We start from the raw sequence: 16,038 nt of genomic DNA, 5'->3' as shown, positions 1-16,038 counted from the left end.
CCCCCCCCCCCCCCCCCCCCCCCCCCCCCCCCCCCCCCCCCCTCCCTCTCTCTCTCTCTCTCTCTCTCTCTCTCTCTCTCTCTCTCTCTCTCTCTCTCTGTTTTTGAGGCAGGGTTTCTCTGAGTTTCAGGAAATCTGATGCCATCTTTGGCCTCTTCAAGTACCAGGCTCGCATACGGTGTCTCAGACATGTATGCAGCTCAAACATTTATACATGTAAAATAATAATTTTTTGTTTTGTTTTTGGTTTTTCAAGACAGGGTTTCTTGGTGTAGTGCTAGATGTCCTGAAACATCTCACTCTGTAGACCAGGTTGGCCTTGAACTCACAGAGATTCTCCTGCCTCTGCCTCTTGAGTGTGAGGAATAAAGGTGTGCACCACCACTGCCTGGCCTTGAAATAATAATTTTTAAAAATGGTTTAAAACAATAATGTTTGGGACCAGTTTCCCCCTCATCTGGGCCTCAATTTCCTTTTCCTTGCACTGGTATTTTCCTACACGTGTGTCTGTGTGACGGCATCAGAAGGTAAAGTTAAAGACAGCTTTTAGTTGCCATGTGGGTGCTGAGAGTTGAACCTGGTCCTCTGGAAGAGCGGCCAGTGCTCTTAACCAGAGTTCCTCCCTTTTTAAAATTTTTTATGGGCCTCAGTTTTCTGTTCCTTATCACATCAGACTCTCCTGACCGGTCCAATCTTTCAGAAGAAATGGAAGTTGGAGAGCAAGGGGCTTGGCCAGCACAAGCCTAGTATTACATCATGGCCGTGTTCCAGATAGCTCCTTACTAGCGGAGTGTGAGGAAGGAGGGGCTGGAGCTAGTATGCTTCTTACTTTTCCAAACTGCAGTGCAGTATCTTGGCAGGTCCCTAAAGAGCCTACAAGGACACCCCAGATGGACAGATTCCAGAGCTGATGAGAAGACCATCAGGGTCACAGGCCCAGGTACAGACACTGACACACTCACACACTAAAGGCAGTTTCAGGATCCCACAACCACCCACCATGGAAAAGGCTTATCATCACATCACACACCAGAGAAAGTCCAAGAACCAACATGAGTGCCAGAGAAACTCTCCTCTGAATTCACTGATTGCTCAACATTATCATTGCTTTTATAACAAAAAATGGTATGAATTAAATAAACTATGACATAGAAACACTGCAACCAGAAAAATAGGTCTTAGAATCACCAAGAAACTACCATTTAGAATAACTGTGACGTGCCAGGCAGTGGTGGCAACACCTTTAATCCCAGCACTTGGGAGGCAGAGCCAGATAGATCCTCCAGGTTCGAGGCCAGCCTGGTCTACATAGTGAGTTCCAGGATGGCCAGAGCTACACGGAGAAAACCTGTCTTATAAAAACCAAAAAGAAAAAAAGAGAGAAAGAAAAGAAATGAAATGAAATTATAATATCAAGGAAAATGATTACAGCTTTGTTTGTTTGTTTGTTTTTGAGACATCCCTGGCTGTCATGGAACTCGCTTTGTAGACCAGGCTGGCTTCAATCTCAGATCTGCTTCTGCCTCTCGAGTCAATGGATTAAGGCATGTGCCACATGCTCAGCTACAGAAAATGATCATGATACAATGCAAAAAAAAAAAAAAAAAGTCATTAATATCTCACACACAAGAAAACCTATTAAGATGTTGATAACCACTTGTCTTTGGCAGGTTAAATCTGCCTGTTTTCTGCTTCCAGCGTTGCCATGTTCTGTATAGAACATTATTATAGCCAAAACACCAACAGACTCCATATAGTGAATTCCCAGATTACCAGCTGACCCTGATTCCAGGGCAGTGGCAGAACTCTTTCTCTATAGAAAAGATACCAGAGCAGGTAGCAGGTGCTGGCCCTCCTGCCTGCAGTCCCATGGCCTATGACAAATAACCATTATGCTAGCCAATGAGAATACCCCATATAAAACCTTCCAGTAACTTCCTCCAATCAGAGAAGATCTATCTACCTACTAAACTACTCTGTTGTTTTTTGCATCCAGAGGCGCAAGCACACTACTGGTCACACATGCACCAGAGAACAATAGTTCCCAGAGTGGCAGAATGGGCCCACTAGGAACTGGACACATTCAGTGACTAGTCTCTGGGGGCTCAGGGAAGGCTAAAGTGAAAACGCACCAGGGGCGTGTGATATGTGGTCGGGAGTGTTGTCACCTCCAAGACAACTTTCTGCATAATTGTAGGAGGAGGCCCAGATTTGACAAAGTAAGTAGCAACAACCTCCCAGTCCAGCCCTCTAGAGCCTCACCACCATCCATAACTAGGATTCAGGGTCCAGGCTCAGAGATATACTAAGTCCAAGGGTGAGGATGGAGGGCTATGCTCTGCTCATGTGCAAGAGGGTTTACCAGCACCTGCCCTGTTCCCGCTACCCTGGAAGCCTCACGATCTCAGGGCCCCAAGAGGCAAGATACTGCTCAGAATCGGCAAACATTCACAGACTAACACTTCAAGAGGCTAACTCTTGGGGCCTGTCCAACCATTCCTGACACACTGCAACACAGGCATGGACTAAGCAGTGACTTTAGCAGTTCCTCCTATCTTTGGGTTAGTTCTCTCTCAACTAAGAGCTGCAGCAAATGGCATAACCCTACTTATTAGTTGGTTCCATCTGCTGTTGAAAACTAGGGGCGCCCCATGTCTTGGCCAAGTAGCATACATACATCACTAGCGGTCTACACAACATGACATCCATCCTTGAGCCCCACGCAGTAAGAATCTATGCCAACCCTTCCTATGGTTCCGGGGTTCTAGTCCATCATTAACATCACAGCCCATGTTGTATGAACACCTTTTTACCCACATCATTCCACATACTTGGGTGGCTCCTAACTCCAAGCACCTGTCCTGGTCTGAGGACTCAATGCTGAGGAGAGAACTGAGCTCTTCTGCATTCCAGCGTTCATGATGGACTCCTTACCTGATCAGCTCATACGTCTCCCCCAGGAGCGGGTTAAAGGGTTTGCCGGTTCTCTCCCACTGGGAAGCCACTGCCGAGACTGCAAAGGCAGCTACAGACTGCAAACAATTCAAAGACGGATCAAAACAGATTCAGCCAAGACAGCAGCACATGAGTGCACTTCCCACGGGGTATCAGTCAGTCACAGGCACTCAGCCAGTCACTTCCACTCTGCTGACTTCTCAGGTTTCAACTCACAATGGTTTTTCTTATTTATTTATTTATTTATTTATTTATTTATTCATTCATTCATTCATTCAGTTGTTTATCGCAGTGATTTTTTTTCTTTCTTTTTTTTTTTTGGTTTTTCGAGACAGGGTTTCTCTGTGGCTTTGGAGTCTGTCCTGGAACTAGCTCTGTAGACCAGGCTGGTCTTGAACTCACAGAGATCCACCTGCCTCTGCCTCCCGGGTGCTGGGATTAAAGGCGTGCACCACCATTGCCCTTGGCCGCAGTGATTTTTTTTATATAAGATTACAGAACTTCTGGGGAAACTCCACTGCCATGCATTACTTCCTCAAAGTCACAAAAAAAAAAAGGGAACAACATGTTTTCTCCACCACAGGTTGCACACCCTGCAGAAGCTAAAGCAATACCCATGTGTCTGTCTCATACACTGGCACTCCGGTCCATACACTCCCACATAGTTGAACACGCACATGCACAAGTAAATACCCACCACATAAACATATGCACACACGAGGCAGTAGCATGTGTGATACCAGAGGGAAGCCAACTATGTGAGGCTGACAGCTAGGAGTTCTGGTCAGACATCTGGAGAGAATACAACGCTTCCAGATAGCTCACTAGCAGAATACCTTGGTCCCTAGAACTATGGGGTCAGTCAGGCAAACAGTTATAGCATCGAGACTGTCCTCACAGTCATATGCAGTGCCCACCTGCATCCTCTCCAGGGTCTGGGGCTGGTTTGAGGCTTTGTGGATAAGGTACACATGCTCCATGTACTCTGTGATTCGTTGCAGGAAGCTCAGTGGCTCATTGAAGGCGATTGGCATTGTGATCTTGGATAGCTCCTAGAAGGATCCAGAAAGACATCTGGTTAGGTTTCTGGGGCTTCTGGGTATGCCTCAAATGCAAGTATCCTACTCTACTCTAAGTATTCTGAGGATCACTTCCCAGAGCCTCAAACTCCCATAAAGACAAGATCTTAGACACCCGCTGTGGGCAAGCTTTCTGTTGTGAGCACCGGCTTCTACCTTACCCAGCACGGAATGTCTTCCTGAATGGCAGCCACGGCAGCTCTCCATCTCCCAGATCTACATCACATGAAGTGATTACAGGAGCTCTGAAAGAACCATCTTATCTTCCTTCACTCATTCCAGGTGAGTGGTACCAGTCCCACTATTAAAACTTGCCCTTGCTGGGTGATGGCGACACACAACTTTAATTTTAGTACTCCTGAGCAGAGGCAGGCAGATCTCTGTAAGTTTGAGGCCAGCCTGGTCTTGGTCTACAGAACAAGTTTCAGGACAGTCAGGGTTACACAAAGAAACCCTGCCTCAAAACAAGAACAAAAAAACCTTGCCCTCAGCACCCATGGCCTTCCAGTGTGAAATGGAAGCCTTAGCTGGCAGTCAAGTCTGTTTACAATGTGACTTTGCTTCAAAGTTCAGAGTCTGCAAAAGTGACACAGGAATCTTTCCTCAAGCACCATGGAGCACAAGTGAGATTGCAGCTCCTGCCTCCCTAGAGCTCATGAACAGAGGACAAAGGTCTGAGGAGGCACTAACAGGAATGCTCCAGGAAAGGACAGGCTCTGAAATCAGGTGGATTTTCAGGCTTTCTGTACTAGGAGTTAGAATGACCCCTCTGCTCTCACCAGCTCCAATCACTTAGTGCCAAGGCAAAGAGCTTGAAAGAGCGCCCTGGGGGAGATAGAATGCTCAGCAAATTACCAGCGAGACAGCCTTCCTAGCCAGGTCCTGAAACAGCATTCGGGGTGTGGGGAGGGCTTGCTAACAGTGCTGATCTAGGGGGACCCCACTGACAACCCAGAGTCAGTCAGGCTCCGCACAGAGGCTACGTGCCATGCTGAGAGACATCTGGGAATATGGGAGCTGGACAGGGCACTAAGGCAAGAGTTACAAGTCAGATGCCTTCTGGCATAAGAAGTGACCAAAACCACACAAGGAAGTTGCATAAGATCAGCAGGAAGGACAAGAAGCTTCTGACTATATCCACCATATCAACAAGTACAAGAGAGAGAGAGCTAAGGGAAGAAACTCTGAGTCAGTAGCCAGAAAAGTAGAAAGGCAAGAAAACACAGGCTTTATATGCCTTCTGTGATTACATACCTGTAAAGCAAAGCTGAGCCCACGGCCCAGTTAAGAGATCAGAGAGGTCAGCATTGGGCAGGAAGAAACACAGATGGCCCCCAGCAGGAGAGAGGGCTATTTGGGCTCACAAGTACCTGCATGCACACTGCTTCTCTGCTCTAAACCCTCTCCGCCTCTATACCCACAGGCCAGGCCCCACCCCTGCTGGTGGGTACAGTAGCACAGCATACAAAATGGACACTCAGCTACAGCTAGCAAAATGCTAACACATTTCTACTTTGACCCAGCAACCCCACGTCTGGGCACCAATCTCAGCCTAAGCAAACATACATGCAGGGCTAGCCCCTGTAACCTGCTTTGGTCAGCCAAAAGCCAAAAATGGTCTAATGTCCAAAACAGGGCACCATCCCACGGAACTGAAAGACAACCAAGAAAGGGACATGAAGTAGTTACAAGATGACTTTGAGATTGGTGGCTGATGAGAACAGGGATAAAGAAAAGCCTACTGCCTCTCTGAAGGCATGGGAGAAGACTTATACACAGTCAGGGTGTGGGGCATGGGGTAACAGCTATTTGTGGGGAGGGACAAGGACAGGAAGCTAAGCTTCCTAGAACACACTGCCATGCTCTGGATGTGGTCTTAGTAGCCCAAGGCTTCAGTAATTAACTGTGAAGAATTAAGTGGATGACATTTAACTCATCTATGGTGCTGAATATGGTGCCAGTCCTCTGAGGAGTCATTAGGATTAGGTTAAGTCATAGCCTCCATGGTTGACTATGGCAGCTAACTAAGAACAGGGCAAGGGGGCTGATGAGATGATTCAGCATGCATATTATAAAAGAGAATTGAGGGCTGGAGAGATGGCTCAGTGGTTAAGAGCACCGGCTGCTCTTCCAGAGGTCCTGAGTTCAATTCCCAGCAACCACATGGTGGCTCACAACCATCTGTAATGAGATCTGGTGCCCTCTTCTGGCATGGAGGTAGAATGTTATATACATAATAAATAAATAAATCTTAAAAAAAAGATATTTAAAAAAAAAAGAGAATTGATTCCTGAAGCTGTCCTCTGACCTCCATATGCACATGTGTGCATATAAATAAATATAATTAATAATAATAATAAAAGAACAGAGCAAGTGTTAGGGAAACAGCTCTGTGGTAGAATGCATCTTAGGTTCTGGATCCAATCCCCAGCACTTGTAAGCAAACAATCAGGAAGAGAGAGACCAACACACAAGTGTGCATGTCCCTTCCCTGCTCCCCCCATATGACATCCTATGCTACCACAGGACTCTGTCAGCATCAAAGGCATCGCCAGATGCATGCATGCCCTTAGCCTCTTTCCTTCTTTTGAAAACATGATTTTCTGTGTAATATCCCTGGCTGTCCTGCCACTCTGTAGACCAGGCTGGCCTCTAACTCAGAGATCCACCTGCTTTTGCCTCTCAAGCGCTGGGATTAAAGGTGTGAGCCACCATGTTCCAGCAAGCCAATCTTTCCTCTACAGTTCACCTAATCTATGGTATTGTAGTACAGGCAACAGAAAGCAGACTAACACATATTTAATGAATTTGACTTTGGACCTGTATTTTGAAAAAAAAATTATAAAAGGAATCTATAAAAAATCAAAATAAAACAGATGAGCCTGCATGATACTCCCAGACCCATGCACAATCACTCGTGGAAAAAAAAACAGGAAAATTTTGCAATAGGAATTCACAATCAAGCAATTAAGGTAAGGTCAACATTCCTAGTAAGATATATGGACACTATGTGTTGAAATAGGGAGCGGCGGCGGGGCTGCGTCCCCAACACCCCGGCCGCTTGGCTAGCTCATGCCCGAAATAACAACACACAAACTGTATTCATTTAAAGAACTGCTTGGCCCATGAACTCTAGCCCTTACAGGCTAATTCTCGCACCTGGACTAGCCCATTTCTAATAATGCGTGTAAGCACCCCAAGGTGCGCGTACCGGGAAGATTCTAGCCTCCGTCCATCATGGTGTCTCTGCTCCAGAGAGCAGAGCTGTTGAGTCTCCGGGAGCAGAGCAGAGTCTGACCTCACTTCCTCTTCCGCCCATAATTCTATCCTGTTTATTCCGCCCACCTATCTTTTAACCTGTCAGGGCCAGCAGTTTCTTTATTGCTCAGCCAATGAAATCAACAGATTGATATGACACTCCCACATCAACTATGCAATTCTGAGCGAGCACAGACAAGAGCTCCTAGCTTGTGTGTGCTCCTGCCCAAAAGAGAATCTTCCAGTTTCCAGTGCCAGCCCCCATACCAATCTATCTACCCTCAATCACCCTAAAGTTATTTAAAATAAAAGGTTGGAAGAAAGAAGCTTTCTCTGGGAAGAAAGTGTAGAAATAATGATGAACAACAACAAAAACTGGCATTAAAGGAATGCAGGTAGACGCATCTGAAATCTGCCAATGTGTACTTCTGACTCTGACTTGAGCATCTTGTTGCCAAGTGCTGGGTTATGCATGAAATGTGCCAGAGATCATATGGGCACACTAGCTCCTAGCAGTCAAAGAAGACCATATGGAAAGTTAATGGCCACTAGACAGTTCCTAACACAAAGCTTCAGGACTTGACATAAGCTACCTGGAGCCTAATGTGTAGCTAGGCCCCCCTGGTCTCATGCAGAAGGCGTTCAGACCATAAGCAAAGACCACGTCTCAGAACATTGGGAAAAAGGCCTTATGGGACGTCTCCAGCTACCTGCTGAACTGCAAATCGCCGTTCTGCTGTTTCCCTTCCCCTTATCACTTGTTCTTTTCCTGCCCTGCTACAGGATGATAAATATACAGCATACACTCCCTTAGAAACCAACAGTACAAACCTCATGGGAATTAAGGCCTAAGCTCCATGCTTCAAACGAGTTATCTGCACTCACCAAACCAATGCACTTTTTCAGGATACTCCACACGCTGAAATCACTTCTGGTGAACATGGGGGCAGGAAGGGCTGTCCTGTGAGTAATTTGAGAGTAACAAGCATTTATTAACCAATGGAGTATGTAGGGGGGGGTGTTTCTCACAGGAACTGCTCAAGACCATCACCTTAGCTTGAGACCTAAATTATCAGTGTCTCTGAACAATGGGACAACAGGGAGAAGCTAGATCACAGCTGAAACCCTACAGGGTGTCTGTACCGCTGTTTTTAAGTCCTGATAATGGTCACTGGTTATGGCAACCTTGGAGTCCTGACCTAGCTCTGCAGTGACAATGAGCTGGAGACAAGGCTGGCAGTGAGAACAGAATCCCTCTACTTACATCCTGGCTGACTACCCAACCCCAGGACGGTGCACAGAGTTGAGAATAAAGAGTGAAATGAGTTAAGAAATTAGCTATCCACCCCTCTGACACAGGCCTCTCTTCCCAAGGTGTACTCCTTCTCAAGCTACCCTCCACCCAACCAGACCCCAGCAGGAATCTCAGCCTCAACCCCTGCTCTGGCTACCTGGGACAGACTATAGCTCCCCCCAGAAATTGTCTCCATGGGAAGAAGCCTCAGCAGACATCTGACTGCCTTATGGGAAGGAATGTGGCCCATCACAGGAATGCAAAGACGGCATCATAGAAGAAGCCCTCAGATACACATGACTACTCTGAACCCTTAGAGGCAGCTCTAGTTTTTATTGTGGAATTCCCAGTGACATTTCACTGAAATTGATCAGGAGAACAGACTGACTGACTGGGCATTTTGATCCATCCTGGGATAACAATAGCTGGAGTCTGCCTGGTAAACCTCAGAAAGGGCTCATGTGGGTAACTGAGTTGAGACAAGAGGGAGAAAGGAAGTTCTGAGACAAAACAGGAAAGGAAAGAAGTCTAATGTTTACTGAGCCGTATGCACCAGGGCTGCCAAAAATAGCTGGAATGCTGTGCACACCGCAGACTGTGAGGGCCACAAGAGATGGAAAATATGGTTCTGTAGAGGATCAGGGTTTGGTCCCAGGGATACAACCTGTGCAGGTTAGTTTTGTCAGCTTGACAGAACTAGGATTACCTGGGAAGAGGAACTTACACTGAGAAAATACCTCGATTAGACTGCCTATTAGCAAGTCTATACAGGGCACTTTCTTGATTAAGGGCAGATGTGGGAGGGTGAAGCCCACAGAGAGCAGTGCCACTCCCCAGATGGTCCTGAGTTGCATAAGAACGCAAACTGAGCAAGCCTGGGAATAACACAGTAAGTAGCATTCCTCCATGGTCTCTGCTTCAGTTCCTACCTTGGATACCCTGATAATGGTCTATAACCTCTTACCCAAACAAATCCTTTCAGCCCTGACTGTGCTAAGCAGAAAGAATAAGGGGAAGGTGACACACATGATACATAGTGGACGTGAGAGAATCTGAAGAGCTACGTTTAGATCATGGTGACAAGAGAATGAGGCAGTGGTCCTAAACTCAGTGCGGTTTGACACCAGGTGACGTACATTTAGGAGAGAGACGGTGAGGTACAGAGTGAATGTAAGCGCCTTAGTCAGGCCCCCACAACCCATCCAATGTGCTCCTGCACCCACTAAGCACATGAGCGTAGGACAAGAGAAGGAAGGGTGAGGGAACATGCCCTGAAGGTAAATGGGCCCATGTATAAGGTCAGTCATGAGGCTGGAGGGTCCACTGAGGCCCCAAACACCTTTTAATACATATATGTGTAAGGAAGCCTATGTTCCATGGATTATCCTAACAGACTGAGAACATTCCATGATGACCACTGTCATAGTCTAGATACACAAATGAACCTGATGGGGAAAACAGAATGTGGTGCTGCTGCAGCAATGACTCAAACCCTTTCCGTTCCTTCAGGGTCAGCGGCCAGTATTTCTCAGTGAGACACAGAAGGGACAGGAGAACCTTTGCTATCCCCATTAGCCCAGCAGCTAAGTACATCTCAGTAAAACACAAAAGGGAAAATGGGATTAACCTGCTGTCTGTGGAAGGACAGGTTGGTTTGTGGTGGGTGAGGTCTGTCTCAGAGGCCCTAAGCCATTCTGGGACAGAACTATCACTTTATGGAGGGGGAGTCATGGGTCAAACACTGCCCTCCACTGGTCTCCATGCCCCCAGCAGACAGGCATCAAGTCTCATGGGACTTTGGTGGCTAGGCTGCTTGGAAGAGTCATACTGGAACTGGGGGTGCGCCAGCTCAATTCATGAGACCTAAGAGGACCCCTGATAGCACATATGTGGGTGATCTTAGATACACTCTGGAAAGTTCTGAAACAGTGTGTGTAAGACAGTCTACCTGTGTTTCTGAATTCCATTCTCTTGTGGTCTCTCCCCACTTTTGCTGGTATTCAGATCAATCATCCCACTGATTTTATTTGCCTCTGAAAACTCCCCTGTAGAGTTATCAGAATCAAAGCCTGCAAGAAATAAGCAAAACAATCATCTTTACTGGATTTGGGAGATACAGAAGCCTACTTCAAGATTATACAAACTGGGGCTGGAGAGATGGCTCAGCGGTTAAGAGCATTGCCTGCTCTTCCAAAGGTCCTGAGTTCAATACCCAGCAACCACATGGTGGCTTACAACCATCTGTAATGAGGTCTGGTGCCCTCTTCTGGCCTGCATACACACAGACAGAATATTGTATACATCATAAATAAATAAATATTAAAAAAAAATTATACAAACTGAAGCCTAAAGATCTGCAAACCTTTTATCTGGTTTTGTTTTATGAGACAGGGCCCACGTAACCCTGTCCAGCCCAGAACTCTTTTGTTTGTTTGTTTGAGACAGGGTTTCTTTTGTGTAGTCTTGGCTACCTTAGAACTCACTTTGTAGAAAAGGTTGTCCTGAACTAGGAGATCCGCCTGCTTCTGCCTCCTGTATGCTGGGATTAAAAGGTGTGCACCACCACCAACTGGCTGGCCTGAAACTCTTTATACAGACCAGTCTGGTCCCAAACTCACAGTGATCCGCCTGTCTCTGCTTCCTGAGTGCTGGGATCATGTGCCACCATCCCTGTCTGATGATTGTCAAGTGGTACATTTAGAATAATTATCTTTGTTTCCACCTCAGTGTCAGGACACACAGGACTGCTGTGTGGGAGCAGCACCTCCACCGTCCATCGTGGTCTGCTGGGATGGTGGGGATCATCTGAACATCAATAAGGTTGAAGCCATATTTGGGGAATATCAAGACAAACTTAACCAAAATCTCAGGGGTGTTTGGAGTAGTAGATGCTACACTGAGTCCCTGGGTGAGAAGGAACTTCTAGGGGACCTGTGGGCAAGGAGACATCTGAGGTGGTCTCTCCGTGGCAGGCATGGCCTCCCAGGTATGGCTGGATGCCTGCCTGGGGACTCCTCCTCTGAGTATCACAGATGCTGTTCCACAGCAAGCTCCACTTGCCGGCACACACCAATGGGGAGCAGAGAACCAGTGAGTTCCAACCATGGCATACTGAAACGATTCCACTGAGCTCTGGAAATGGCAAGGAGTTCAGTGTCCCCTCTGGGGACCAGTTAGTACACCAGTGCTATATGGGCCAGGAACGGGGCTGGGCAGGGAATGACTACCCATACCCAGATGCTCTAGAATGGAGGTTCTAACAAGCAGGGGGTAGGGAGGAAAACTCTGGTGGGGCTGTAACTGGGGAGCCACTGCAATACTTCAAAGCTGCTGCTGTTTGTGTACCTAAGGTCAAGGACAAGAAATGGAACAGATAAGCCTTGAAGTCCCGTTCCATGGGTAGTGAGAAGTCCTTCACAGAAAACAAAACACATTCTGAATATGGACCTTAAGGGACAGCAAAGTCGGAAACTGAAATGTTAAGGAATGGACAGCTATGACTGAAGAGTCTACAGACCCCTGGGGGACCCAGTTCTGCCAGCACCAAGAGGAAGAGGCAGTTCTTCTCTGCCCCACCACCAACCACTACCCAGGCACAATGGTGCAGACCTCCACTTACAATCACCACTTGAGATTGCTACTGTGAGGGCAGGGAAGTTATTTGTGTCAGAGTATGTGTGCTGTGTATGCCTGTGTGCACAGGTACAGATACAGTTAGGACAGACGAGGGTATCACATGGCTTCCTCTATTACTTTCATTTGGTCTTCTGGGACAGGGTCTCTCACTGAGTATGAAACTCAACATTTTCCAGCTAGACTGGCAGATCAGCAAGCTCCAGAAATCTTGCCATTTCTGTGTGGGCCCCTCTCCAGAATTGGGGTTACAGGCATAGATAACCAAGCCATGTCTAGCCCCCCCCTTTTTTTGAGAGTCTCGTCATATAACTTTGGTGGTTCTTGCTACGTAGACCAGGCTGGCCTCGAACTCACAGAGATCCATCTGCCTCTGCCTCCCGAGTGCCAGGATTAAAGGCATCTGCTACCACCGCCAGGCCTTATATTTTTGCCCACATGTATGTGACTTACATATATACATACAGGCAAAATAGACATGCAAGTAAAATAACTATATTCAGGGAGGTTCTTCCAAAGAGTCCAGCCCCCACTGCTCTTTAATCTGTCTCTTAAGATCCAGTCAAGGTTGCTGTCATGAGAGAAGACATCTTTATCTCTCTAAAAAGCTAATGTCAGGTCTCATCTAACAGACCCCCTGGCCTTGCTGTGCTGAGCCAGGCCAAATCCCACACTGCAGATCCCAGAAAAGATGTGGGCTCTCATAGCTGCTCACCTGTGACGGCATCAAAGAACTCTTCCTCCCCGTTCATCCTTCAGTGACCAGGTATCACTGTTTGGGGGTTTGGGCCTCCTACTGGATCACATCTGATCTATATTTATGTAGAAGCTGTGTGGATACTGGAAATCTGAGGAAGAAATATTTCAGAATGAACTCAGTTACTACAAAGTCTATGTTTTGCAAACATTTATTTCTACTTTTTGGGTTTTATTTGTTTAAGACAGGGTCTCTGGCTGGCCTTGAACTTGTCATATAGACCAAAACTAACCTAGAATCCAAAGATCCTCCCGTCTCTGCCTCAAGGGCTAGGATTAAAGGTGTGTACCACCATACTCAGCTAAACAATTATTCTTGAAATTGATCCAACTGATCTCCATAAGGGCCAGGTGTATTGGCACAGTCTTTAATCCCAGCACTCCCCAGGAAGAAGCAGTAGATTTCTGTGAGTTCAAGACCCACCTGGTCTACAAAGGGAGTTCCAGGTCAGCCAAGACTACACCATGAGAACCTTTCTCAAAAAAAAAAAAAAAAAAAAAAGAGAGAGATCTCATGTCTAAGGGAAAAAATATGAATTATAACAAATATACTCTTCAAGCATCAAAAATGAAAGGATGAATGCCTAATAAAAAGATGAAAAAGAAAGCTGGCCTTGTGGCACACACTTATAATTCTAGAGCAAACTGAGCAGGAGGATTAAAAGTTCAAGGTCTATGACCAATCAGAAGGCACAGTACTGATATGGTGGAAAAACCAACTCCAGCCAGTTTCCTCTGACCTTGCACATCCCTACCTGCCCCCCCCATACACAATATATAAATAAACAAGCAAAACACAAAATAAAAAGTAATTTAAAAAGCCGTCAAAGGCTAGGACCAGGGAGACTGCAGAGTGGTTAGCACACAGCAAGCATACTGGAGCCCAGAAGCCCAGCTCCACATGTGTAAATGGCAAAGCCTGCTGCCTGCAACTGCAACTTCGAAGGTGGGGACCTGGAACAAACTGACAAGCAAGTTTCGGGTTTGATTCAGGGAACCTAAGGTGGAAGAGCAACTGAGAAATATTCCAGACATTAGTTTCTAGAGTCCACATTCATGCACACACTTAAAAATAGAAAGAGTGGGGGGCTGGAGAGATGGCTCAGTGGTTAAGAGTTCTTCCAGAGGACCCGGGTTCGATTCCCAGCACCCACATGGCAGCTCACAACTGTCTGAAGATCTAGTTCCAGGGGATCTGACACCTTCATACCAATGCACATAAAATAAAGTTAAATAGACCATAAAAATGATTTAAAAAAATAGAAAAAGTGAGAGCCACCCACCCCCAAATAAAAGTTCAGGGCTTCCCTGAGCAATTAAGTGAGACTTCTGTCTCAGGATAGAAAGTGAGAAGGCCTTTGAGATAGCCCAGCGGGTAAGAGTACCTGCTACCAGGCCTACGCTGAACTTAATTCCTGGAACCCAAATGGTAAAAAGAGAGAAACAACTCCCCCCAAGTTATCTTCTGAGATCTCCACACGAATGCCACAGCACTCACCCATATACAAAATGTTAAAAAAAAAAAAGTTCAAAAAAAAAAAGAGGGTTGAAAAACGTAGCTCAGTAGTAGAGTCCTTGCCTAATGTGCAGGGTCCTCCTAGGTTTGGTCTTCAGTAGTGTAAAAAGGATTTTTTTTCTAATAACAACCAATGACTAATACACAAACAACTAACTGATAATTAATTTTAAGCTTTATACGTGTGTGTGTATGTGTATTTTAAAAGGTTTATTTATTATGTATAATGTTCTGCCTGTGTGTATGCCTGCAGGCCAGAAGAGGGCACCAGATCTCATTACAGATGGGTATGAGCCACCATGTGGTTGTTGGGAATTGAACTCAGGACCTCTGGAAGAATAGCCAGTGCTCTTAACGGCTGAGCCATCTCTCCAGCCCCTATTTTCAGTTATATTTTAAAGCTGGGCAGTAGTGGCACATGCCTTTGATCCCAGGCAGATCTCTGTGAGTTCAAGGCCAGCCTGGTCTACAAAGCAAGTTCCAGGACAGCCAGAGAAACCCTGTCTCAAAAGAAACTATATATATATATGGTTCAAATATATATATATAGTTCAAATATATATAGAAACTATAGATATATACACACATACATATATTTCATATATATAGCTTATAATATACAGTTTATATATTATATAAACCATAATGTTATTTTTATATAATTATAAATATTTACAGTTGTTCAGGAAAATGACAAAATATTAATTTAGGAAAGCATGTGGGCAGTTAGAGCAGTTTCAACAAAGCTCCAACAACATTCAAAGGTGGGTCTCTGCACAATTCGGGAGGCTCCGCAGTGAGTCCTGAAGATGTCAAAATATTAGCCTCTCATCTACTTCAAGCCAACTGTTCCGTTCTTTGTGGTGCTGGAGACAGAAACCAGGGTCTCACACACTTAGGTGAATATTCCACTATGAGTTACATCTCTCGCCGCAACACTAATTTTCCAAGCCAGAATTAAGACAACTATATAACTTAGTTCTATTACATAACCAAAAGAAGCTTCCATTTTCTCAAAATTATTTTAGCTTACCTATTTTAGAACTCCCATGTAATAATTTCTCCTGTCAGGAAGAATTGTTTTGTTTTGAGACAGACTTTCTCTATGCAGTCCTGGATGGCCTCAAATTTACAGAGATTCACCAGCCTTTGCCTCTGGAATGCTGAGATTAAGTCTGTCACCACAGCCAGTCCAAGAACAGCATTGTAAAACAGTGAAGGAAAAACCCAACTCGTAGCCAGGCTTGCACGCATGCACACATTGAATCTCAGCACTCTGGGGCAGAGGCAAATTCATCTCCATAAAGTTCAAGGCCAGTAGGGGTACTCGATGACTACAAAACAAACAACAACAAAAACCTTCAAACTGTTTCAAAAGGTTTAAATTTTTTTTCTGAACATAAGTAGAGCACTACATGTAACTTTCCAAGTCTCTGCCTGTGAAGCCTGACTGACAGGGAAAGTCCAAGTAAGTAAGTCCTCTGCCCTTGGGGCGGCCCACACAGTCCTAGAGACAACACCCACCCATCTCTGAAGCTTTGCATAAT

General features: G+C 45.8%; 1 protein-coding gene across 2 annotated transcripts in view; it reads right to left on the bottom strand.

Moving 5' to 3' along the window:
* Osbpl2 (oxysterol binding protein like 2) overlaps positions 1-16,038 on the bottom strand; it is a 46,341-nt gene that overhangs the window by 15,566 nt on the left and 14,737 nt on the right. The window contains exons 3-7 of one of the 2 annotated variants that reach the window (XM_050153059.1): positions 12,935-13,067; positions 10,535-10,655; positions 8,178-8,253; positions 3,873-4,007; positions 2,935-3,032 (exon numbers count right to left, since the gene is read on the bottom strand). In XM_050153059.1, coding sequence (XP_050009016.1) covers positions 2,935-3,032; positions 3,873-4,007; positions 8,178-8,253; positions 10,535-10,655; positions 12,935-12,971 — 467 coding nt within the window. In that variant the 5' untranslated portion in view covers positions 12,972-13,067. Of the gene's footprint in view, positions 1-2,934; positions 3,033-3,872; positions 4,008-5,288; positions 5,484-8,177; positions 8,254-10,534; positions 10,656-12,934; positions 13,068-16,038 lie in introns of those variants that run through there. The other variant, XM_050153060.1, reaches the window with a different exon arrangement.

The sequence above is a fragment of the Alexandromys fortis genome, unplaced genomic scaffold, assembly GCF_014885135.2.
Source record: "Alexandromys fortis isolate MF-2015 unplaced genomic scaffold, M_Fortis_MF-2015_v1.1 scaffold_81, whole genome shotgun sequence".
Classification (NCBI taxonomy): Eukaryota; Metazoa; Chordata; class Mammalia; order Rodentia; family Cricetidae; genus Alexandromys; species Alexandromys fortis.
Note: the sequence above shows the minus strand (reverse complement) of the source record. Positions and strands in the feature narration are given on the sequence as shown.